This window comes from Rhinoderma darwinii, chromosome 6 (assembly GCF_050947455.1).
Source record: "Rhinoderma darwinii isolate aRhiDar2 chromosome 6, aRhiDar2.hap1, whole genome shotgun sequence".
NCBI classification, from domain to species: Eukaryota; Metazoa; Chordata; class Amphibia; order Anura; family Rhinodermatidae; genus Rhinoderma; species Rhinoderma darwinii.
In genome coordinates this window covers 96,871,959-96,898,050 of record NC_134692.1, presented here as the reverse complement: position 1 = coordinate 96,898,050, position 26,092 = coordinate 96,871,959, and the positions used below count along the sequence as shown (strand labels likewise).

At 42.6% G+C, this 26,092-nt stretch overlaps 1 protein-coding gene across 2 annotated transcripts in view; it reads left to right on the top strand.

The window, feature by feature from the left end:
• GSG1L (GSG1 like) overlaps positions 1-26,092 on the top strand; it is a 418,206-nt gene that overhangs the window by 181,064 nt on the left and 211,050 nt on the right. For both annotated transcript variants that reach the window (XM_075830073.1, XM_075830072.1), the window contains exon 2: positions 3,498-3,545. In XM_075830073.1, coding sequence (XP_075686188.1) covers positions 3,498-3,545 — 48 coding nt within the window. The remainder of the gene's footprint in view (positions 1-3,497; positions 3,546-26,092) is intronic.

Genomic DNA, 26,092 nt, shown 5'->3' with positions numbered 1-26,092 from the left:
ACGCAGGATTGAGCTGTCAGGCCAGGTTCCCATGGGTCGGATACGCTGCATAAAAACCACACAGCATGTCCGACCTGGAACCCGCAGGACTTTCCGCCCGAAAAATAGCACCACATTGTGGTGCGGTTTTTCGGACGGAAATTCCTCAGCGTAAAAAAGCACTCATACTTACCCCCTCTTCTGACGTCCGCTCCGGCCTCCCTGGATGACGTTGCAGGCCTCCCAGGAGGCCAGATGGTAGGAAGAAGGACATGATTTAAATTCTGCACCGCAGGTCAATTTATTTACTTTGCTGCTACTGTAAATGCTGCGGAATTTCCGCACATAATTCCATTGCGGAAATTCCGCAGTGTTTAGCTACATGGGAACCCGGCCTTACCGATCACATCTAAATTATAAACAAAGATGTGATCGATAACAGCTTGATCCGACTGATGTCACTGAACCCATCAGTCCCACTGACCTGATGGATTCAGGTTTAATAACTAGATACAGCTGCTCTGTATACAGGATATAAAGCTGCTGTATCTCAAATAGTAAAAATAATTTTGATAAAATGTAATTGCACAGTTGCACAAAACACACTTTTAAGCAGAATCCCCTGATATGTCGGTCGCATTTCCCTAACCAAACACAGTGCAGGGAGCCGGGCTCCTAGCATCATAGTTATGTACGATGCCAGGAGTTCCTGCTTCGCTGCAGGAAAACTGTCCTGTACTGTAATCATGTTTTCAGCATGGGACAGGGAAACAGGGGCACCTGGCATCGTACATAACTATGATGCTAGGAGCCCGACTCCCTGCACTGTGTTCGGTCCGGGAAATGCGGCCGACATGTGGTCTGTATATCACGGACCGAACACAGTCGTGTGAATTAGGCCTTAGCACGTAGCGTAAATTCTGCAGGTTTTCCGCAACGGAATTCGACGCAAAAAATCTGCAGCAAATGCAGTAGCAGCAGAGTGGATGAGATAGAACAAATGTCATCCACACGCTGCGTAAATACTGAGAGTTGAAAATGCTCAGAAATTTACTTGCGGTGCAGAATTTTATTCCGCAGAATGTCAATTGTATTTGAGGAATCGCTGCTTATTTGTTGCGGGTTTTGTCCATTGAAGTAAAAAAATGCAACTCATAAAAAAAATAAAAAATCTTATACTTACACAGGAGTCTGGGTTTGTTCCTCCCTCCAGTGCGGCCTCCTGGGATGACGTTTCCGCAGCGGACATTCCGGGCGAAAAACTGCACCACGGTTTGGTGTGGATTTTTGGCCGGAATTCCCTGCGGCGCACAGGGCGGATACGCTGCGTGCTTTTACGCAGCGTATCCGCCCCTATGTGAGCTCAACCGAACAGTTAAGTTCCCCCTCCCGCAAGAAAAAATTTATAATGTATCCCTTCCCCCACACATAGCATTCACAGCCAAGTCCCACCATCCCCCACATATAGCATTTGACACAAAATCCCCTCCCCCACATATAGCATTCACAGCCAAGTCCCACCCTCACCCACAAAAACATTCTACACAAAATCCCCTCCCCGCATATAGCATTTATAGTTAGGCCCCCCATCCCACAAAAAATGTTTTACACAAAATTCCCTCTCCCAAATATAGCATTTACAGTTAAGTCCCCCCTCCCCCACAAAAAACGATTTGTAAAGAATCCCCCACACATAACATTACAGTTCCCTCTTACCTGTCCCGGAGGAATCTTCCTCAGCAGTTACAAGTTGCAGGCAGGAGGGGGGGGGGAGCTGCGTGGCACTGCTCCTCTCCAGCTCTTCCTTCTTCCTCCCTGTCTTGTGGGCGGCTCTCTCCACACGTGACACGGAGCTTCTGTTTCCTGCTGATGCATCATCTTCCTCTCAGGGCCCCAGTGTAACTTACTTCAGAGTAAAGAACGGACCGTTACGTTGCAGGGTCCGTTCCTTTCTCCAAGTAACTAACGCTGGGGCCCTCAATGAAATGTTTAAAGTAGCAGACGGGCCCCTTCTTCTCATCATTGTGGCCGGGCCCCTGACTGGAGTACCAGCAGTACTGCCCTGATGGTGGCCATGGATAGAGAGATAGATAGATAGATAGATAGATAGATAGATAGATAGATAGATAGATAGATAGATAGATAGATAGATAGATAGATAGATAGATAGATAGATAGATAGATAGATAGATTGAGCTCCAGTTTGCACGCTGTCAATGAGATAGCTAATCCAACATCAATATAATAGATACATAGAGAGATAGATAGATATTTCAAGAAGAAAAACCAGCACTCAGGTGAGCTCAAGTGTGCACGCTGTCAATGGGATAGCTAATACAACATCAATATGGTCAAGGAGGACACAGCACCACGGAGACTCTTTAAAAGTGTAAAAAAGTTGCTGTAGATTTATTAAGACAGGTACAAAAATAAAATTGCATACAGAGCTGCAACGTTTCAGTAGGCAAAACCACCTTTGTCAAGCATACAAGTGATTGTACATTGTGGCTTTATATACCCCACCCCCTACATCCAGCACTCACAACACCGTTAGTATCTAATCAGCCCCAGTAAACATCCCATCCACTGGTATTCGCCCTACCTGACAGCCTGTCAGCAGAGGGAGAAGTTACAGGGGGAGGGGGGTGGTGCGAGGTGGGGGGGGCGGTCGCAAGGGGAAGTTGCGGTGTGAGGGGGCCGCGGGGGGTGCCACTAGTATGAGGAAGCTGACGGGGCATGTATTGTGATCATTGTGACAGGTTGTCACAATGATCACATGCCCAGAGATCAGGCTGATTCGTCTCTGGGTAGAGCTACAGTATGTCAGCTGTATCACGGAGCTCAATGCCGCCACAGAGCGGGAAAAAAGTATAACTCTGCAGGACATTCTAGAATAATTAAAATGCAGAAATAGAAATGACCCCAGGGCTGTCTGTTCAGTTTGCCTGCTGTTAGGGCAAACTTATGTACAGCCATAACAGCAGCCTGTGTCAAAGCGACACGGTATAACGTATTAGCATACAGGAGTATGGTAATACATTACAAGAAAAAAATAAAGTTCTAAATAAATTTCTCTCTTAATGGGATTTAAAAAAAAGAGCAACAAAAAAATAAATAAATAAAAAAAATGTCCCCAAAAAATGTAATTATTTTGCATAAAATATATTTTATTGCCCCTACATTACATAAAAACAAAAAACCTACACATATTAGGTATATTAATTTAACACATTATTTAGTGTGAAACATGAACGAGATAGAAAAATAAACAAGAAAAACCATGCCGAGAATCACTTTTTCCTATTTTCACGGTGTCAAAATAAATTTTTTCTCCCCACAAACTGCAAAAAAAAATCTCTTGTTTACATCTTTATAACTGTTAACTTGATAAACAGTTTGTTTACCTTAGACAGCCCCATTGTGGCAAGAGTAACGTGGTTTGTTTGTTCCTTTTATGGTGTAAAGTGTAAAGCAATATATAACATACGTCGCTTTGACTGTTACTTTTTTATTTACAGGTGAAAAATGTCGAAGCTTTATTGATCTTGCGCCAGCATCTGAAAAAGGTAAAGAATGCATTATACATACTGTATTGTTATTATTGCAACTTGTAACGTATTCTAAGTTGCAAATGTTTGACTTAGGCCCCATGGACACGAACGGAAAAACGCACGTAATTACGGTCCATAATTACGGGCCTATAGACTTCTATTGGCCACAGGTACCTTCCCGTTTGCTTACGGGAAAGAGTTAACTTCTCAGCAGTAACTCTTTCAGCACCCGGGACAGTGACTACCGCTGGAGTTAATAGTATTAAAAGTTAACTTACACAGAACTCCCTGCTTCTTCCTCCAGTCCGGCCTCAAGGGATAACGTTTCATTCCATGTGACTGCTGCAGCCAATCACAGGCCAATCACAGGCCAACCAAAGGCTGCAGCGGTCACATGGACAGCCGCGTCATCCAGAGAGGTCGGACTGGATGTCAAAAGAGGGACGCGTCACCAAGACAACGGCAGGGGTATGTATGAACTTCTTTTACTTTCAATCGCTGCGGAAACTCTGCCCGAAAGGGCTGCCCCTTCTCTCTATCCAGCACTGATAGAGAGAAGGGGCTGCCGATTAGTGCAGAGAAAACGGGTCCGTAAATACGGGTGGAATACTGGTGCCAACGGAACCGTATTTACAGGCACGGGTTCGTAAATACTGGCGGAATATGGGTCGAATACGTGTGACAAAGGACCTGTATTTACGCCAGTATTTACGGGAGGAAAAAGATACGTTTGTGTGCATGGGGCCTTAATTTGTATTCCAGCATGCTATTATTTTCTTTTCTACTTCTTTGTTTTTTTTTTTGCAAATTTAGTTCATAGTTGATCTTTAGTCAAGTGACTATGTTAGACCCCATGCACACAACCGTAATTTAAATCTGCAATTATAGATCCATAATTGCGGATCAAAATACTGATGATTTCAATTCTATGGCCCACGGACACTTTCCCGTATATTTACGGGAAGGTGTCCAGGCCCTAGAAATGACCCACAAAAAAAGGGCATGTCCTATTTTTGAATTTACGGACCGTACTCCTATACTTTATAATGGGAGCATGGCTTGCAAATGCGGGTGACAGTCCGCGGCCGCCTGCGAATGTCCGTGCCCATAATATCGGACCGTTGTGTGCATTTTCCATTGATACTAGCGGAAAGCAAAATTTAAATAGAGTAGTAAAGCAAAATTTGCTTCCAGATGATGTTCGGCTATCTTTACCTTCTAAACAGAATTTAAAAATAACGCATTATAAGATATATCGTTAATATATATTGTAGGAATCTGTGCGTATAGGGGTTGCGGTCGGCAATGAAAATGTAGAATCCGTTCAAGTTTTAAGTCCACGCCTGACTTTATCAGGTTTGCTGGGGAAACCTAGCTTTCCTGGTTTTCATCTTACCCATCTCAATAAACTGAGTGAGAGATGTACCACTTTCAGCACTTTTCCTACTGCAAGCTTACTATGTGTATATGTATATATATGTATATATATCTATATATATACACACACACACACACACACACACACACACACATATATATATACTGATACATTCATATATATAATTCAATACACCATATGGACAAAAACATTAAGACACCTACACATTACACCTACAGGAGCATTTATGACACTCCGTATTACACCAACAGAAGCTTTTATGACGTCACGTTCTAAATCACTAGGCATTATAATGGGGTTGCCCCCCCCCCCCCCTCCCCTTTGCAGCTAAAACAGCTATTACTCTTCTGGGAAGGCTTTTTACAAGATTTCGGAGTGTCTGTGGGAATTTTTGTCCATTTATCCAGAAGAGCATTTGTGAGATAAGACGCTTATATCAGATGAGAGGGCCTAGGTCACAATCTCCATTCTGGCTCATACCAAAGGAGTTCGATAGGGTTAAGATGAGAGCTCTGTGCGGACACGTCAAGTTCTCCACACCAAACTCAACCAACCATGCATTTATGAACCTTGCTGTGTTCACTTGCCATACCCAAACTATTCCCACAGTTGTCAAAAATGTCCTGGTGTGTTGAAGCATTATGATTTTCCTTCACTTGAACTAAAGGGCCTAGGCCAATTCCTGAAAAACAACCCCACATCATTATCCCTCTCCCACCAAATTTTACAATTGGCACAATGCAGTCAGTCAGGTAACATTCTACTGGCATTTGCCAAAACCCAGACTCTTCCATGAGACTGCCAAGTGGTGAAGCGTGATTCCTTACGCCACAGAACACGTTTCCACTGCTACAAAGCCCATGTTGTATGTGATGCAGCACTCAGGATGTTGAGTACTTCTTTGCAAATAAGTTCCTGACACTGATCTGCGTCAGGAGCTTGTATGAGCCATGGCATGCTGAGGGAGCCTGAGGGGACCTGGAGGGGAGAGGCGAAGAGAAGCGTTGAGGTGAGTATACATTTTTATTTTCTTATGTCCCATGAAGGTGGGGGGAAGTGGAAAGCCAGTGGAAAGATGCAACATATTTCTTAAGATGCGTGCGCCACTTAAAAAATCTGTTGGGTCTTACCCCAGCGGAGCAAATACCTAAGACTGTCGTATGAAACACCACTCTTAGTTAATCTACCCCTAAATCTTCAAAGTGGATCTGATTATTATTATATTTTTTCATCTACATAGCCTAATTCTGATAAATTCAGCAAAAATTCTCACTATACCCCTAGATAAATTCCTCACGGGGTGTAGTTTCCCAAATGGACTCATTTCTCAGGGATTTTCACTGTACTGGTACTTCAGGGGCTCTGCAAATGCAACATGACATCTTGAAGCCATTCCAGCAAAATATGTTCCCCAGAAGCCAAATGGAGCTCAATCCCTTTGCCCAACCGTGTGCCAAAACAGCAGTTTATGACCACATATGGGGTAATGCGATAATGGGGAAAATTACTTTATAAATGTTAGTGTGATTTTTTTTTAACTTTATTCTTTGTGAAAATTGAAAATGTTGAGCTAGACTACTACTTCTTTGGGGTTTCCACTGTACTGGTGTCTCTGGGGCTCTCCTTCCCATCTGAGCCCTGCCGCATGACCAAATAGCAGTTTATAACCAAATATTGGGTAATACCCTACTCAGGAGAAATTGCTTTAAAAATGTTGGTGTGCTTTTTCTCCTTTATTCCTTGTGAAAATGAAAAATTGGGAGCTAAAACTACATATACTTATTGGAAAAAAAAAAAAATTTTAATTTTATTTCTCAATACTAATCAATTCAGAAAAAAACCCAGTGGGGTCAAAATGCTCATTATACCCCTAGATGAATTCCTCAAGATGTGCAGTTTCCCAAATGGAGTAACTTTTTAGGCGTTTCCACTGTTTTGGTTCATTAGGGGATCTGCAAATGTGACATGGTGCACAGAAACCAATCCAGCAAAATTTGTATTCCAAAAAAATCAATGGCGCTCCTCACATGCTGAGCCCTGCTGTGAGCCCAAACAGCTGTTTATGACCACATATGGGGTATTTCCGTAGTTGGAAGAAATTGCTTTACAAATGTTGGTGTGCTTTTTCACCTTTAATACTTGTGAAATTAAAGTTTTTCAGTTAAAACTACATTTTATTAACAAAAATAGTTTTTTTTTTCATTTTCACGGCTCAATTCTAATAAACTCTATGAAAAACCTGTGGGATATAAATGCTCTTAGATTAATTCCTTGGGGTGTAGTTTCCAAAATGGGATATTTTTAAGGCCGGATTCACACGAGCGTGTGCATTTTGCACGCGCAAAAAACACAGCATTTTGCGCACAAAAGGCACTTGACAGCTCCATGTGTCAGCACCGTATGATGCGCGGCTGCGTGCTTTTCGCGCAGCCGCCATCATTATGACACTCCGTTTGGATGTTTGTAAACAGAAAAGCACGTGGTGCTTTTCTGTTTTAATTCATCCTTTTCACAGCTGTTGCGCGAATCACGCTTGTCCCACGGAAGTGCTTCCGTGTGGCATGCGTGATTTTCATGCACCCATTGACTTCAATGGGTGCGTGATGCGCGAAATACGCCCAAAGAACGGACATGTCGTGACTTTTTTGCAGCGGACTCACGCTGCGAAAAAATCACGCAACTGTCTGCACTGCCCCATAGACTAATATAGGTCTGTGCGATGCGTGTGAAAATCACGCACGTTGCATGGACGTATATCCCGTTCGTCTGAATAAGCCCTAAGGATGTTTTGGCACCTCAAGGCCTCTGCAAATCTATAGTGGTACCTAGAAAACATCCTAATAAAAAGGAGACCCCAAAATCCACAAGGTGAGCGCTCATTTCTAGGGTCTGTGTTTGAGTCAATCACACTAGGGCCACATATGGAATATTCCTGAATATTGCAGAATCTGGCTAATACATATCATGCTACTTTTCTCTGTTAACAATGCTGTGTTACAGATAAAAAAAAAAGTATTCAAATTGATATCTGCAAAAAAAAAGTGAAATTTCAAGTTTCAACTTCACTTTGATTTCATTCCAGTGAAACGCTTAAAGGGGTAAGAAACTTAAAAAATGATATTTTAAATACTTTGAGGAATGCAGTTTTTAAAATAGAGATATATTAAGGGATTTTTGGCATAAAGTTGCTTCAGAACTGAATTGGTCCCTAAAAAAAATTGGTTTTGGATGTGTTCTTGTGTTATAAGCCTTGAACGTCCTAGAAACATAAAAGGACGTTCAAAACATTAGGCCAACATAAAGTAGACATATGGTAAATGTTAACTAGTAAATATTTTGTGTGGTATAACTATCTGTCTTGGGGCTGATTCAGACGAACGTTGCGTTTTTGTGCGCGCAAAAAACGAAGCGTTTTGCACGCGCAAAAACCACTTGACAGCTGCGTGTGTCATCCGTGTATGATGCGCGGCTGCGTGATTTTCGCGCAGCCGCCATCATAGAGATGAGTCTAGTCGATGTCAGTCACTGTCCAGGGTGCTGAAAGAGTTAACTGATCGGCAGTAACTCTTTCAGCACCCTCGACAGTGAATGCCGATCACAATATCGATAAACCTGTTAAAAAAAAAGAAAAAGTTCATACTTACCGAGAACTTCCCTCCCGGCCGTTGCCTTGGTGACGCGTCCTTGGTGACGCGCCTCTCTTGACATCGGGCCCCACGTCCCTGGATGACGCGGCAGTCCATGTGACCGCTGCAGCCTGTGCTTGGCCTGTGATTGGCTGGAGCTGTCACTTGGACTGAATTGTCATCCCGGAAGGTCAGACTGGAGGAAGAAGCCGGGAGTTATCGGTAAGTCAGAACTTCTTTTTTTTTTTACACGTTCATATATATTGGGATCGGAAGTCACTGTCCAGGGTGCTGAAACAGTTTAACTCTTTCAGAACCCTGGACAGTGACTATCTCCTGACGTCGCGTACTGGAAATTTTTTTGCCGGGTTCGGCCAAAACGAGTTCGGCCGAACCCGGTGAAGTTCGGTTCGCTTGTCCGGGTTCGCTCATCTCAAAGACACTCCGTTTGGATGTTTGGAAACAGAAAAGCTTGTGGTGCTTTTCTGTTTACATTCATCCTTTTGACAGCTGGTGCGCGAAACAGTCGGTTCACACGGAAGTGCTTCGGTGCGACCTGCGTGGTTTTCACGCACCCATTGACTTCAATGGGTGCGTGATGCGCGAAATACGCGGAGATATTGAGCATGTCGCGCTTTTTGCGCATCGGACAAACGCTGCGCAAAAAGCACGGACTGTCTGTACTGCCCCATAGACTTGTATTGGTCTGTGCGTGGTGCGTGGCGCGTGAAAACCACGCGGCCCGCACGGACCCAATACACGTTCGTGTGAATCCCCCCTTACAAGCAGAAATATTCAAATTAAGAAAAATGCAAATTTTTTCCAAATATTCTCAAAATGTAGTTTTTTCATGAATAAACACTAAATGTATCAACCTAATTTTACCACTAACATAAATTACAATATGTCACGACAAAACACTCTCGGAATAGCTTGAAAAGTAAAAGCGCTACACAGTTATAACCACATAAAGGGAGAAATTACAAATTTGAAAAATGAGGCTGTCAGGAAGGTCAAAACGAACTACAGCGGAAAAGGGCTAAACATGTTAACATTCAAGCAACCTTCTTATAGAATGGTAGTAAATATAAAAATCCTGACTATTAGAAAAGATGGCAGTACATGGTGTAATCAGATGTAAATAGAGCCAATCACATAATATAACAGTGAGCGGTACATCACAGTAACAACATTTCCTGGTGGAAAATAATATCAGGGCAAAGAAGAAATACCAACAGTAAGGGCTAGTTCACATAGAGTATTTTGGCGCTGTTTTTCGGCCAAATAAACGCCCGAAATGGCCTTCCATTGATTTTAATTGGAGGCGAAGGCGTTTTTTTTCCCGTGAGCGGGAAAAAGAAGCGACGTGCCCTTTCTTTGGGCGTTTCTGTCTCTGACCTCCTATTGACATCAATGGTAGGGAGAGATCGCGTATTTCGCTGTGGTTTTTGGCCACGGCGCCCAATGGCCGCGGGCAAAATACACAGCGAATTCCTGAAGGAATTTTGAGGCAGATTTTTCCGTCTGTAAAAAAACTCAGTGTGAACAGGGCCTAAAGCTTCTTTATCGTGTAGAAAATTGGGTATCCTTCATATGGTTTGCTATCTTGTGGTTTAATAAGTTATAAAGGTTACCCAATTTTCTACACGATAAAGAAGCTTTAGACCCTGTTCACACTGAGTTTTTTTACAGGCGGAAAAATCTGCCTCAAAATTCCATAAGATATAATACACATTCCTAGGATATACAATGCTTATTCAGTAGAACAGGATCTGTGACCATTGCTGCAGTAAATGATAAGGCACATATTCTGAAAAACTGGATGTTTTTATATGGAATCAATAGATACATATGTTATATATTTTGCCTCTCATTCCTATATGTGTGTATCAATGCAGTATTTCAACTAGCTGCTGTATGACCTTCCCTATATTTAGATTTTAGGGTTGTCTGCTTTGTAGGCCATTCTAGCATTTCCGTTTGGCTTGGGTTTTGAATTACAGTCGCATAAATAATGTGCATTCCATCATTTTTTTCTATAGCCCTTTGTTTTCTACGAATCTGTATCTGTTATGGTTTGGAAAATGAGTGCTTAGCAACTGGTTACCATGGTCGCAGAATATCTCGCCATCAAAAGGATTTAATATTACTAGGTGATGTTATTTCTAGATATATTTTCCCAATGTGATATCCGTGGATCTTGATTAACAAAACTATAGAGAATAGAACATTATTGCTGCTAGCATGTTTAAATAAATATACTGTAGAAAATAATATTTTTCTGCTATGCACCAAAAGATGCTTAGTAGATGCTTTATGGAAAAAGTATTTCAATATATAGATTCAATATTAAATCTAAACTGCAGCACATGTCCTGGGAATATAGAGCAAAGGAATATATGAATATAATGACATGTTTATAGGTCGTCTTTCCCGTCACTTCTGTGTGCAAATTTGCAGCAGCATGACATAGTAAATGAAAGGCAAGTGTCAGTAAGCAGAGTATTGACCGGTAAGAATAAAGCTATACAGTGAGAAGCACAATAAAGTATAGATTATTATGCAAATAAGGAGAGTTCCTACCTGACCATGGTGTCACTGTAACTCTCTAACTTATTCAGAACAGACAAAAGAAAACAAAAGAACAATTCACCGTCAAAGGTTTATTATTCTGGAACAACTCGGAAAGAAATGAAAGGATGAATTTTTCATATTAAACTCAGTTCGCCAAAATTAACACTTTCTGCAGAAGTGTGCTGAAAATGCACCTCCGACAGAGGTTATAATATTTTTAACTTACACTACCGATCAAAAGATTAGGGTCACTTATGACTGCAGATATACAGCAGATATAAAAAAATGGCGACAGCACCCTGCAACACCTAAACCACTAAATAGAAATAGATATGCACTAAAGCTAAATCTACCTACAAATAGGGAGGTTCTTAGTGCACATTTTGATCAAAAAGTGTTAGCCCACCTGCCACGACAAGGCGACCTCTGTAAGGTGGGAACCTACGCTGCACATACACCCAGAACTGGGACTAAGCCTACATATATACCTAGGGATATATATATATATAAACGAAAGAAATCCCACAGCACTCCGATGGTTCCATAAAGTATGTGATTTATTCAGACAACAGCTGCAACGTTTCCGTCCTGCTATAGGACCTTTTTCAAGCATGTTCAAAAGTTTAGGGTCACTTAGAAATTTCCTTATTTTTGAAAGAAAAGCACAGTTATTTTCAATGAAGATAACATTAAATTAATCAGAAATACACTCTATACATTGTTAATGTGCTAAATGACTATTCTAGCTGCAAACGTCTGGTTTTTAATGCAATATCTACATAGGTGTATAGAGGCCCATTTCCAGCAACCATCACTCCAGTGCTCTAATGGTACATTGTGTTTGCTAACCGTGTTAGAAGGCTAATGGATGATTAGAAAACACTTGAAAACCCTTGTGCAATTATGTTAGCATCGCTGTAAACAGTTTTGCTGTTTAGAGGAGCTATAAAACTGACCTTCCTTTGAGCTAGCTGAGGATCTGGAGCATTACATTTGTGGGTTCGATTAAACTCTCCAAATGACTAGAAAAAGAGAGCTTTCATGTAAAACTCGACAGTCTATTCTTGTTCTTAGAAATTAAGGCTATTCCATGCGAGAAATTGCCAAGAAACTGAAGATTTCCTACAACGGTGTGTACTACTCCCTTCAGAGAACAGCACACACAGGCTCTAACCAGAGTAGAAAGAGAAGTGGGAGGCCCCGCTGCACAACTGAGCAACAAGACATGAACATTAGAGTCTCTAGTTTGAGAAATAGATGCCTCACAGGTCCTCAACTGGCAACTTCATTAAATAGTACCTGCAAAACGCCAGTGTCAACGTCTACAGTGAAGAGGCGACTCCGGGATGCTGGCCTTCAGGGCAGAGTGGCAAAGAAAAAGCCATACCTGAGACTGGCTAATAAAAGGAAAAGATTAATATGGGCAAAAGCACACAGACATTGGACAGAGGAAGATTGGAAAAATGTGTTATGGACAGACGAATCGAAGTTTGAGGTGTTTGGATCACACAGAAGAACATTTGTGAGACGCAAAAGAACTGAAAAGATGCTGGAAGAGTGCCTGACGCCATCTGTCAAGCATGGTGGAGGTAATGTGATGGTCTGGGGTTACTTTGGTGCTGGTAAAGTGGGAGAATTGTACAAGGAAAAGGGATTTTGAATAAGGAAGGCTATCACTCCATTTTGCAACGCCATGCCATACCCTGTGGACAGAGCTTGATTGGAGCCAATTTCATCCTACAACAGGACAATGACCCAAAGCACACCTCCAAATTATGCAAGAACTATTTAGGGAAAAAGCAGGCAGCTGGTATTCTATCTGTAATGGAGTGGCCAGCGCAGTCACCAGATCTCAACCCCATAGAGCTGTTGTGGGAGCAGCTTGACCGTATGGTACGCAAGAAGTGCCCATCAAGCCAATCCAACTTTTGGGAGGGGCTTCTGGAAGCATGGGGTGAAATTTCTCCCGATTACCTCAGCAAATTAACAGCTAGAATGCCAAAGGTCTGCAATGCTGTAATTGCTGCAAATGGAGCATTCTTTGACAAAAGCATTATTATTATTTCAAATAAAAATCATTATTTCTAACCTTGTCAATGTCTTGACTATATTTTCTAGTCATTTTGCAACTCATTTGATAAATATAAGTGTGAGTTTTCATGGAAAACACAAAATTGTCTGGGTGACCCCAAACTTTTGAACGGTAGTGTATATAAATGCAAATATCTGGAGCAGCACTGTGGCCAAACGACCTCTCGATGGGTGCAAAGCTTCAAAGGAGTGACCTCTCCTTTTGGTCAGTACAAAAAATAGGCAAGGAAGCAGCACACAATTATTTATTTACCACCACATCTCAGTGCAATGTTTCACCCTCACAATGAGGGCTTTTTCAAGGATGCCTATTTTATATATATACTAGCAAAGAGCAGCGGCGTTCACCATGGAAAAAAGTAGACAGGTGCCAAGCAAGTGGTCCCGATCCAAAGACCATATAGATATTTAAAGAAGATCTTGCAGCACTCCAATTGCAAATATGAAAAAAAAAGTGGTTTATTTAGCCATCATCAAACAGTGCAATGTTTCAGTACAACATTAGGACCATTATCAAGCATGGTGATACATACACCCACAGTGGTTTATATAGCATGTGTCCAATGCAAATAATCAATCTCATTATAATAATTAAAAATATACAATACAATATAGTGTGATAAAATTATTATTAGGTATCTAAAAATATATATTGATACAGAAGTGAAAAGTGACTCATGAAAAATTTAATATTCATACAAACAAATGTATAATAGAAAAAATGCATGATTAATATATAGTTCAATAATCTACAGCTGTATTAAAGATCGATAATATAAAACTCAAGCACTGCTCTGGTTAAATATGCAAAGAAAATATTTAACCAGAGGAGTGCTTGAGTTTTATCTTATCAATATTGATGGGGTTGGAACCCTACCTACAGCACCCAGACCATTTTGCAGAGTGCCACAGATTTGATCTGTATAGAAGATCGAGACTGCAGGACCATTCACCAATCAGAAGTTGGAAGCGTAATTAAAATTAAACTTATAAACGTTATGTAGTCAGACGATGATATCCAAATTGTTTAGCGTTCACCGATATCCGACGCGCATGCGTCAAAGTAACGGAACCGGAAGTGTCATGTTGCTAGGTGACAAGCTGCTGATCACATGTCTGGCAGAAGGAGAACTAAAAGCATCATGTTGCTAAGCAACAGGGCGCCCATTGCGCATGGCAACAATCTCATGTCGGCAAAGTATTGAAGCGTCTTGAATCTTGTAACAGGCTATTCATGTAAACAAATTAAGTACAGAGTTTAACTGTAGGCATATTAAATAGCTTACCCAATTCATGATGTCCTGGGCTAATCCAGTAGGGAATTTAAAAAAAAAACAAACATATTAATGTATAGGAATGTGCAGGGAACCATAAAGACACATAATAACGTATAGCAGCTCAGTGTATATAAACTTCCCTATCTATATCCCTCTTGATCTTACATCATAAAAGATATTTGAAAACAGAGTTTCTTGATGGGTGAATCAAAGGATAGAGTCCACACAAGGAAATAGGACCCCTGGCCACACATATGTGGTCAGTAGTATCTTCAATCCGGGTTCGTGGAAAAACCGTGTCACACTTTCGTGTCCACGGTCAAACACACTGCAACCACCTATTGTGTAACAGACTCATAAGTGCCTGCTCTGCAGCGGCTCATTATTGCAACATCATAAAAAAATAAAATAATATATGTATCTTTATTGTATCCACACTGTAAACCACAAAAAATAAAATATATGATAATAACAATATTCATCATATATATTAGTCGAGGACATAATATGTATAGCACAGATCAAACTTCCAACTTCAAATTCATCTCAATCAGGCTACTGAGAATAGTATAGAGTGGTCCTGAAGTCCCGCAGTAATCTAAAAAAAGAAGAAAACTTGTTTAAGTATATAAGTATACATATACAGAATATATGTGTATTATATCAATGTTTCACATAACATATCTAAGGAGGACATTGCGAGAAGCGTGAATACAGCAACTGGAGAGGAAATCATGCGGAAGTAACCCTAGTAAGGGTTACATGCGCAGACATACATTTTTTTGGGGTGTGGGGGCATATGTATTGGGGTTATAACTCCTGACTTTTTAAGGTCTTAACAACACTCCTGGCTGCTAGTGCTGCATCGTTGGGTCACTTAGGAGACCCAGCAATGCAGCTGAAAGCTGCGGGCCATGGGCCGTGAGTAGAAGTTGGGGGCCCAAGAAGGACCTTTGCACAGGGGCCCATGAGCCTTTAGGGTCAGTGAGGCTTGGAGTTATGATCTCTGGTCTTCGGGATATGACCATAAGTGGTTTAGAAGGTTTGACGAGTGTCACGGGTTTCAAGTTAAAACTCTTGACATGCCGTGCTTTACAAACATAGGAGCCCCTTTTTTAATCTGCAATTTGGAGAGAGGTGCTATTTAATTTACAATCTCAAGCAGTTGAAAACTAGAATCATCCTTGACCACAAATGTTCTAGTTAATAATATGATTACCATGCACAATAACGATCAAATTCTTGTAAGTTTGTATTTTGAACTCTTATTAGTCAAGTATTTACCCTTATACTATTGATATCTGACTTAAAAAATATTATAACAAGCACACTACACATATAATTTTCTCTTCACTATATGTGCCCAGATAATTTGCACATGGCCAGTGGTACAACCTTTTTATGAGATTATCCCAATACAAAAGTACATTATATGGACAAAAGCATTGGGACATCTACACATTTCACCTTCTTGAGCTTTTATGACATTCCATTCTAAATCCATAGGCATTAATGTGGAGTTGGTCTCCCCCTGTGGAACTAAAATAGCTCCCACTCTTCTGGGAGGGCTTTCTACAAAATTGTGGGGTGTGTCTGTGGGAATTTTTGACCATTCATCCAAAAGAGTATTTGCTAGGTCAGACACTGATGTTGAACGAGAGGGCCTGGCGTGCAATCTCCATTTTAGTATATAACAAAGGTGATCAATGTGGTATAGGTCAGGGCTCTGTGTGGGCCAGTCAACTTCTGCCACACTAAACTCACCCAACCATGAATTACAGACCTTGCTTTGTGCCCTGGGGCAAAGTCATGGTTGGGCAAGGTTGGATGCATATAATTGTCCTGTCATGCCTTTGGGGTATGTGGACCCACTCGGTCACTCCGACGTAGTGGAGTAGCAGCTGGCCAAACAACAGTCCATAACAGTCTCTGGGGTAAGAGTACCTGGGAAGATGATCTTGCAGATACTCGGAGAAGCGGGCATGTGGTGTAGCAGACACTTGGCACAGATGATGCTTGACATGGTAGATGACACTAGACGTGGCAGATGACACTGGACATGGTGGACAACACTGGACGCGGCGGATTACACTGGACGCAGCAGATGACACTGGACGTGGCAGATGACACGGAATGTGGCAGATGGAACAACACAACTCGAAAACTATAATACAGCTCAGGAACAAACAAACACAGTTGCGGGATACAGGAAGCAGGATACAGGAACACTGGGAGCAGGATACAACTACAGGACCATTTGCTTATACTAACATGGGAATACAACAATAACACTCAGGCAGGGAGTGGAAGGGCAAAGTCCTTAATATTGTCCAGCATGTAAGAAGATAAGTTAGGGAACACTTTGTTGGTGCGTGCGCTGGCCCCTTAAGGCTGGGGACTCTAGAGGCAGGAGAGTGCAGCCACGTGTGTTGGCGTCTCCTGGGAGGGAGACGCCAACAAGCCTTCAGTGTCCTGCTGGTGACCGCGGACACAACTGTACCCCCCCCCCCTTATGAATCTCTTGACAAGAGTTGGGGCATTGATGTTCTCGCAGACTTGGTCTGCTGTCAGATGTGAAGAAATGTCCCAAATCAAGAAATGGCTACAGGCACCTGAGACATAATTGACACAGGAAGAGGAACTCTTGGGTGCTGACTGTATACAATATAGAACGGAGAGGAAGCAGTAGACTCACTTGTATGGTTATTGTATGAGAATTCCACCCAAGGCAGGAGCTGTACCCAGTTGTCATGTTGGACAGAGACATAATGATGGAGATAATTCTCTAGTATTTGGTTGATCCTCTCCACCGTTAGACTGTGGGTTATAGGCAGAAGAGAAGTTCTGCTTCACATCTAAAAAAATACACAGGGCTCGCCAGAATTTAGACGTGAACTGTACACCAAGGTCAGAAACAATATGAAGAGGTAGTCCATGTAGACGAAAGATGTGTTTGACGAACAGATCTGCCAGATGAGCTGAGGGGAAGCCCATTAAAGGAATAAAATGTGCCATTTTGAAAAAAACGATCCACTACTATCCAGATTGTAGTACATCCAACAGAAGGGGGAAGGTCAGTGATAAAGTCCGTAGCAATGTGTTGCCAGGGAGCATCAGGTACAGGCAGAGGTTGGAGCAGACCAGGAGGTTTAGAATGAGGGTACTTGTTTAGGGCACAATTAGCACAGGAGGAAACAAAGTCCAAGACATTCCTAGGTAGTGAGGGCCACCAATAATGACGAGCAATAAAGTGCTGAGTCTTTCAGACACCAGAATGCCTGGCCAGTTTGGAATTATGATGCCAGCGAAGAATTATTTTCCTGTCAACAGGAAGGACAAAAATCTTTCCAGGAGGAGTGTACTTGATCTGCAGAGGATTCACGGCAATAATCCTTGAAGGATCAATAATATGTTGAGGTTTCTCTTCAGAGTCACTAGCCTCAAATGATCGAGACAGGGCACCGGGCTTAATGTTTTTGTCCGCAGGGCGGAAATGAGGAAGAAAACTAAATGTGGAGAACAATGACCATCTACCTTGACGAGAATTTTGTCGCTGTGCAGACTGCAGATGTTGCGCACAGCAGGAGTGAAGAGTTTGGAGAAAAATCTGCAAGATACTGCCTTACTCTTAGAATTTTTTGGAAACAGGAGTGCTCCAGCACCAATGGAAGAGGCATGAACCTCCACGGAAAAGTGTTGAGTAACATCAGGATGGCGAAGAACAGAAGCAGACGTGAAGGCGTTCTTGAGGTAGGAGAATGTGGACTCTGCCTCAGGGGTCCAGTCCTTAGCGTTCACTCCCTTTCTCGTGAGAGCGGAGATGGGAGCAGCAAGGGACGAAATATTTGGAATGAACTAGCGATAGAAATTAGCGAATCAAAGAAATCTTTATATAGCTCGTAGACCCTGAGGACGTGGCCACTCCAAGACGGCCCTTACCTTCCCCGGGTCCATTTGAAGACCACGATCGAAGACAATATAGCCCAGGAAGGGCAAAAACCTGTTGTCAGATCGCGTTAGTAGATCAAGATGTCGTCCAGATATACCACCACACAGACATACAGAATATTACGGAAGACGTCATTCACATACTCCTGGAACACCGCTGGAGAGTTACACAGTCCAAAGGGTATGACAAGATACTCGTAGTGACCGTCCCGGGTGTTAAATGCGGTTTTCCATTAGTCACCCTTGCGTATACAAATCAAGTTATAGGCCCCACGTTGATCCAGTTTAGTGAACACCTTAGCTTCACGAATCCTGTTGAAGAGCTCAGAGATAAGCGACAAGGGTTACTTAGTTTTTTACGGTGACTTGGTTCAATCCATGGTAGTTGATGCGCGGTCGGAGTGACCCATCCTTTTTCTCCATGAAGTACAATCCAGCTGCGTCTGTTGATGTAAACCTCCTGATAAACCCCCTCACCAAGAGCTCCATGATATACTGCGACATGGCCTTGGTTTCAGGCAAGAAAAGCGGTTAGACCCGTCCCTGAGGAAGAGAGGATTCAGGAAGCAACTCTATAGGACAGTCATATGGACGATGCGGAGGAAGGACCTCTGCCTCCTTCTTGCTGAAGACATCCGCGTAGCTGGCATATTGTGGGGGTAATCCAAAGAGAGATTGAGGCAGTGGAGAAAGAACGGGACGAACCTGAGGCAGGCATCAGTGCAAACATTGGGGTCCCCACTGGAGGACCTCTTCAGAGTTCCAATCAAGGACTGGAGCATGTTGGTGAAGCCATAGTAATCCCAGTAGGTTGGGGTTGATAGCTTTGGACAAGACATAGCAATCAGCTCAGAATGAAGGACTCCTATTTGTAGCCTCAGTGGTTTGTGATAGATCGAATCGGGTCAGGCAGAAGTTGCCCATCTACAGAGGTGACCACTAAGGGTTTCTCTAGAGGAACTGTGGTCAAATGGAGACGATCAACTATGTCCTGCTGGATAAAATTTGCTGCCGCTCCGAAATCCAAGTAAGCAGGCACACAGTGCGATCCTTCACTGGTGACAATTGACATAGAATAGACAACGTGGGAGAGAATTTAGTGTTAGAGAGTGATTCACCTAGGTTAGTCTCTCCAATCAAACCTAGGTGCTGGGGTTTCCCACTTTTGAGGCCCTTGTGGCCACAGTACCGACACAGGTCAGACAATCGGAGTCTATCTATTTGCATAGTCTCCTCCGAAGGTGTAGTAGGACAGGGAAGCAGTGGCTTTTGAAATTTTGGTGCCAGTTGACAAGGTATCCCCTCCCGATGAACTTCCAGAGTGCGCTCTTGGACCCAAGGTAACAGGAAATTCTCGAGCCGCCAGTTCATCCTTAATATGAGGAGAAAGACCCTGCCAAAAAGTCGCCACCATGGCCTCATTTTTCCAAGCCAGCTCCACCGCCAGTCTATGGAAGGTGATAGCGTACTGCCGTATAGTTGACTCCCCTTGTTTGAGGGTTAGCAGTGAGGCAACTGCAGGGGATGTTCGACCTGGTTCCTCGAACACTGTATGGAAAGTCTCTAGAAACAGTGATAGATCAGAGAATTTCGGGCTCTCTCATTCCAAGATGGGGTTCGCCCCTGCCAGGGCTTTGTTAGCGAGGAAAGAAATAATAAATGCTACCTTGGCCTCATCAGAGGGGAAGAGATGGGCACGTAACCTAAAGTGGATCGTACCTTGATTGATGAAGCCTCTACAGGCCCTAGGATCCCCGGCGTATCGAGGCGGTAGAGGCAGCAAAATTGTAGATCCAGGGTAGGCAAGAGGGGTACCAGGTAGATGAACAGAGGAAGCAGCCAGAGGAGGTGCAATAAGATGTTCCAAATGGGTGACTATCGAATTTACTGCCCGTAAGAGCTCATCCTGGCATGCCCACAGGTCACACATGTCCGTTTGCATCACCTGAATCGCCGTCTTTTGTTGACCAGCGTGATCCATGGCCTCAGCTTATTGTCACGCCTGTGGGGTATGTGGACCCATTAGGCCGCTCCACCATAAAGGAGTAGCAGCTGGCCAAACAACAGTCAATAACAGTCTCTGGGGTAAGAGTACCTGGGAAAATGATCTGGCAGACACTCGGAGAAGCAGGCACGTGATGTAGCACACACTTGACACAGATGATGCCGTGGTAGATGACACTGGACGTGGCAGATGACACTAGATGTGGCAGATGACATTGGACGTGGCAGATGGAATAACACGACTCCAACACTATGATACAGCTCAGGAACAAACACGGTTACGGGATACAGGATACAGGAATCAGGATATGGGAACACTGTGAGCAGGATACAACTAAGGGACCATTTGCTTAGACTAACATTTGAATACAACAACAAAGCTCAGGCAGGGAGTGGAAGGGCAGAGCCCTTTATATAGTTCTGGATGTAAGGGGATAGGTTAGGGAATACTTTGTTGGTGCGCACGCTGACTCTTTATGACCAGGGACGAGTGCGCGCAGCTTAGAGGCAGGAGAGTGCAGCCGCATGTGGTCTCCTGGGAGAGAGACGGCGAGAAGCCTGCAGTGTCAGCGACCCAACATGTCCAAAATGTCCTGGTATGCTGAAATATTAAGATTTCCCTTCACTGGAACTAAGGGGCCTGGGCCAACACCTGAAAAACAACCCCATAACATTACCACTCCTTCATCAAATTCTACAGTTGGCACAATACAGTCGAGCAGGTAACATTCTTCTGGCATTTGCCAAACTTAAACTCATCCACCAGACTGCGGATTAAGAAGGGTGGTTTATCACTTCACAGAATTTTGTTTCCACTGCTCAAGAGTCCACTAGTGGTGGACTATACACCACTCCATCCGGCGCTTGGCATTGTGCTTGGTGAGGTAAGGCTTTCATGCAGCTACTCGGCCACGAAAAATCCATGCCCGGCGCACAGTTTTTGTGCTGATTTAAATGCCAGAGAATGTTTGGAAATCTTCAGTTATTGAGTCAGCAGAGCGTTGGCAACTTTTATGCACTTTGTTCCTCAGCACTCGGCAACCCTGGAACTTTATGTGGTCTGACACTTCGTGACTTTGTGAGTTCCTGTGGTTCCTAAACACTTTTAATTTGCAATAATACCACTCACAGTTGATTATCTAGGAGGGAAGAAATTTTACGGACTGACTGTTCCAATGGTGGGCAACCTATTACAGTACCACACAGTAATTCAGTGAGCACTTTTAGAACGACCCATTCTTTCACATATGTTTGTAAAGGCAGACTGCATGGCTAGGTGCTGGATTTTATACACCAGTGGCAATGTGACTGAATGAAAGACCTGTATTTAATGAATAGCCAACCCTTTTTTTAATGACCAAGCCTATTTTGGACTTAAAGAGGCTCTGTCACCAGATTTTGCAACCCCTATCTGCTATTGCAGCAGATAGGCGCTGCAATGTAGATTACAGTAACGTTTTTATTTTTTAAACGAGCATTTTTGGCCAAGTTATGACCATTTTTGTATTTATGCAAATGAGGCTTGCAAAAGTACAACTGGGCGTGTTGAAAAGTAAAAGTACAACTGGGCGTGTATTATGTTCGTACATCGGGGCGTTTTTACTTCTTTTACTAGCTGGGCGTTCTGACGAGAAGTATCATCCACTTCTCTTCAGAACGCCCAGCTTCTGGCAGATCACGCTGTGACGTCACTTTCCCAGGTCCTGCATCGTGTCAGACGAGCGAGGACACATCGGCACCAGAGGCTACAGATGATTCTGCAGCAGCATCGGCGTTTGCAGGTAAGTCGATGTAGCTACTTACCTGCAAACGCCGATGCTGCTGCAGAGTCAACTGTAGCCTCTGGTGCTGATGTGTCCTCGCTCATCTGACACGATGCAGGACCTGGGGAAGTGACGTCACAGCGTGATCTGCCAGAAGCTGGGCGTTCTGAAGAGAAGTGTATGATACTTCTCGTCAGAACGCCCAGCTAGTAAAAGAAGTAAAAACGCCCCGATGTACGCACATAATACACGCCCAGTTGTACTTTTACTTTTCAACACGCCCAGTTGTACTTTTGCAAGCCTCATTTGCATAAATACAAAAATGGTCATAACTTGGCCAAAAATGCTCGTTTTTTAAAAATAAAAACGTTACTGTAATCTACATTGCAGCGCCTATCTGCTGCAATAGCAGATAGGGGTTGCAAAATCTGGTGACAGAGCCTCTTTAAGGACAAAGCATTCTATATAGTTTTTTCATCTTGGCATACCAAGAGTCAAAACTTTTTATTTTTCCATCGACATAGCCTAATGGCACTATTTCTAGGTGCAAAATGTATATTGATTATCTTTTATTAACTTTTTGCAGGGAGGAAACTGAAAAAAAAAAAATGCTATTCCAGCATTGTTTTTAGCGTTTTAAATGTATGCCGTCCATTATGCGTTGTTACTTTTATTATATGAGTTGGTACAAATACGGCGATACTAAGTATGAAGAGGTTTTTATATTTTACTACGTTTGCACAATAAAAACACTTTTAAACTATCGATGTGGCCGTATGAGACTATGTTTTTTTGCGGGTAGAGGTGTATATTTCATTAGCATCATTTTGAGGTACATGGGACTTATTGATTAACTTTTATCATATTTTTTGGGGGGGGAATTGAGATAAAAAAAGCAGTTTTGCCATTTTTTTTTGCGTTTTTAGTATGGAATTCACCATGTGGTTTAATTAATGTGTTAACTTTACTGTTCGTGTCGTTACGATTGCAGCGATACCATATATGTGTTTTTTATTTTTCTTTACATTTTAACTAAATAAAACCACTTTTTATAGAAAAAAAGTTTTTTAATAAACTTTATTTAAATGTTTTTTTTTGCCTCACTAGGCCTTTTACAATTATGATTGCTGAGCTAATACTTTGGTATACTAAAGCATTACTGCCTGTCAGTGTAAAACGAACAGGCAATCTACTGTATTAGGCCGTGCCTAATATTGATATAGCAGGCCTGGGGGCTCCCGCGGTGATCGTACTGGCACAGCTTCTGAGAAGGAGGAGCAGACTACAGGAAGGATATAAGTGTCAATGTATAAAGCCAAAAGGGTGACTGGAGTATGCAATTACTGTGTGTTTCAATGTATGTATCTATATGTGTAGTATTTATGTGTATATGTAGTATGTGTGCAGTGTGTGTATGTATGTATGTATGTGTGTGTGTGTGCTGTGTGTGTGTGTGTGTGTGTGTGTGTGTGTGTATATGTAGTATGTGTGCAGTGCGTGTGTATATGTAGTATGTGTGCAGTGTGTGTGTGTGTGTGTGTGTGTGTGTGTGTGTGTGTGTGTCTATGTAGTGTGTATGTGTAGTATGTGTGCAGTGTGTGTATATGTAGTATGTGTGTGGTGTATGTATATGTAGTATGTGTGCAGTGTGTGTTTGTGTAGTATTTGTGCAGTGTGTATATGTAGTATGTGTGAAGTGTGTATATTTAGTATGTGTGCAGTGTGTTTGTATATGTAGTATGTGTATTGTGTGGATGTGTAGTATGTGTGTGTATGTAGTATGTGTAGTGTGTGTATGTGTTCAGTGTGTGTATATGTACAGTGTGTGTATATGTAGTATGTGTTCAGTGTGTGTGTGTATGTAATATGTGTGCAGTGTGTGTGTGTATATGTAGTATGTGTACAATGTGTGTGTGTGTGTATGTAGTGTGTGTATGTGTAGTATGTGTGCAGTGTGTATGTGTAGTATGTGTGTAGCATGTGCAGTATATATGTATTTATGTATATGTAGTATGTGTGCAGTGTATGTATGTAGTATGTGTGGAGTGTGTGTGTATATGTAGTATTTGTACAGTGTGTGTATATGTAGTGTGTATGTGTAGTATGTGTGCAGTGTATATGTGTGCAGTGTGTATATATAGTATGTGTGTAGCATGTGCAGTACATATGTATTTATGTATATGTAGTATGTGTGCAGTGTGTGTATATGTAGTGTGTGCAGTGTGTTTATGTAGTATGTGTGCAGTGTGTGTATATGTAGTATGTGTAGTGTGTATGTGTGCAGTGTGTGTATATAGTATATGTGTAGCATGTGCAGTATATATGTATTTATGTATATGTAGTATGTGTTCAGTATGTGTTTATGCAGTGTATGTGCAGTGTGTATATGTAGTTTGTGTGCAGTATGTGTATATGTAGTATGTGTGCAGTGTGTATATGTAGTGTGTATATGTAGTGTGTGTGCAGTGAGTATATGTAGTATATGTGCAGTGTGTGTGTATATGTAGTATGTGTACAGTGTGTGTATATGTAGTATGTGTATGTGTAGTATATGTGCAGTGTGTATGTGTAGTATGTGTGCAGTGTGTATGTGTGCAGAGTGTATACAGGGCTGGCCTTAGGATAGATGGTGCCCCGTGCGAAATGATCTTTTGGCGCCCCACCCCATCATTAAAAAAAAATGCCCCATAAAAAAATTATAATGCCCCTTTAGTGCCCCCATACAGTATAATAATAATATTTAATAATATATTACTACCCCTTCAAGGACACAGTATTTTGTCCTCTAATTGTGGTCACCGTATTATGCCCCCTATAGTACCCCTACACAGTATAATGTCCGCTTAGCGGCCCCCACACAGTATAGTGCCCCCTGTAGATTTTGCCATACAGCCTCCCTGTAGACTGTACCATAATCTCCCAGCTCCTCCTTGTAGATCGTGCCATACAGCCCCCTCACCTCCCCCTTGTAGACAGTGCCATACAGTCCCCCACCTCCCCCTTGTAGACAGTGTCCCCAAACAAAAACAAAAATTGTACTCACCTAGGCCCCGTTCCCACGACGAACTGAGCTTCTCCACTACGGGATCCTGTAGCCTAGTACAGAGTTTCCCAACCTTTTTGGACTCGAGACAGCACTGGAAAAATAAAATTTCCTCAGCGCACCCCTACCAAAAATTGTTTCGAGAATGACAGAAAACGCCTAAAAAAAAAAAAGCACTACACTCGTAGTGTATGTTTACACACGTTTTTCTGTAAGGCAAGAAAAATCTGCCTCAAAATTCCTTCAGGACACAGGGCAGATCCGGCGGACATCCCATACCAGAGACATCTACAATCAGCGACAGTGACAAAGGCCGTGGGTCGGCCGAAACGTCCTATCAAGTCGCTTACTACTACAATACCATCATTTTGTTGCAATAAAACTTAAATATAGTTTGCATCTTGATCTCTTTTGTACTTTTGTGTGTGCTGGGGTTATATTTCTTTATATTGTGGGATTTTCGTCCCTACCCTACTAGCACCACACCAACAAATTGAGGAGTGCATCCCAATATTTATTCTGGATTACTGTCCATATATGGACAGAGACATCAAGGAGCGCTTCAGGACCGGAATCCCCGGCCACACTGGGATTCCGCTCCTTCAGGGAGCTACAGTGGCGCTGGTAGATAGCAGAGATGGGAAATACCTGCCTGCTCTGCTATAGTGCCGTCGCTAACGCCCTCATGCCCGGTGTCACCGCTAACAGCTGCTATGGCTGCTACAGAGGTAGCGACGGCCACGGAGTGAAGAAGCGCCCGGGTGGAAAGGCAACTGCTGAGTCGCTTGGCCCGGGTGCTTCTGAAACAAGCAGGGGAAGGGAGCCAGTGCAGAGTCC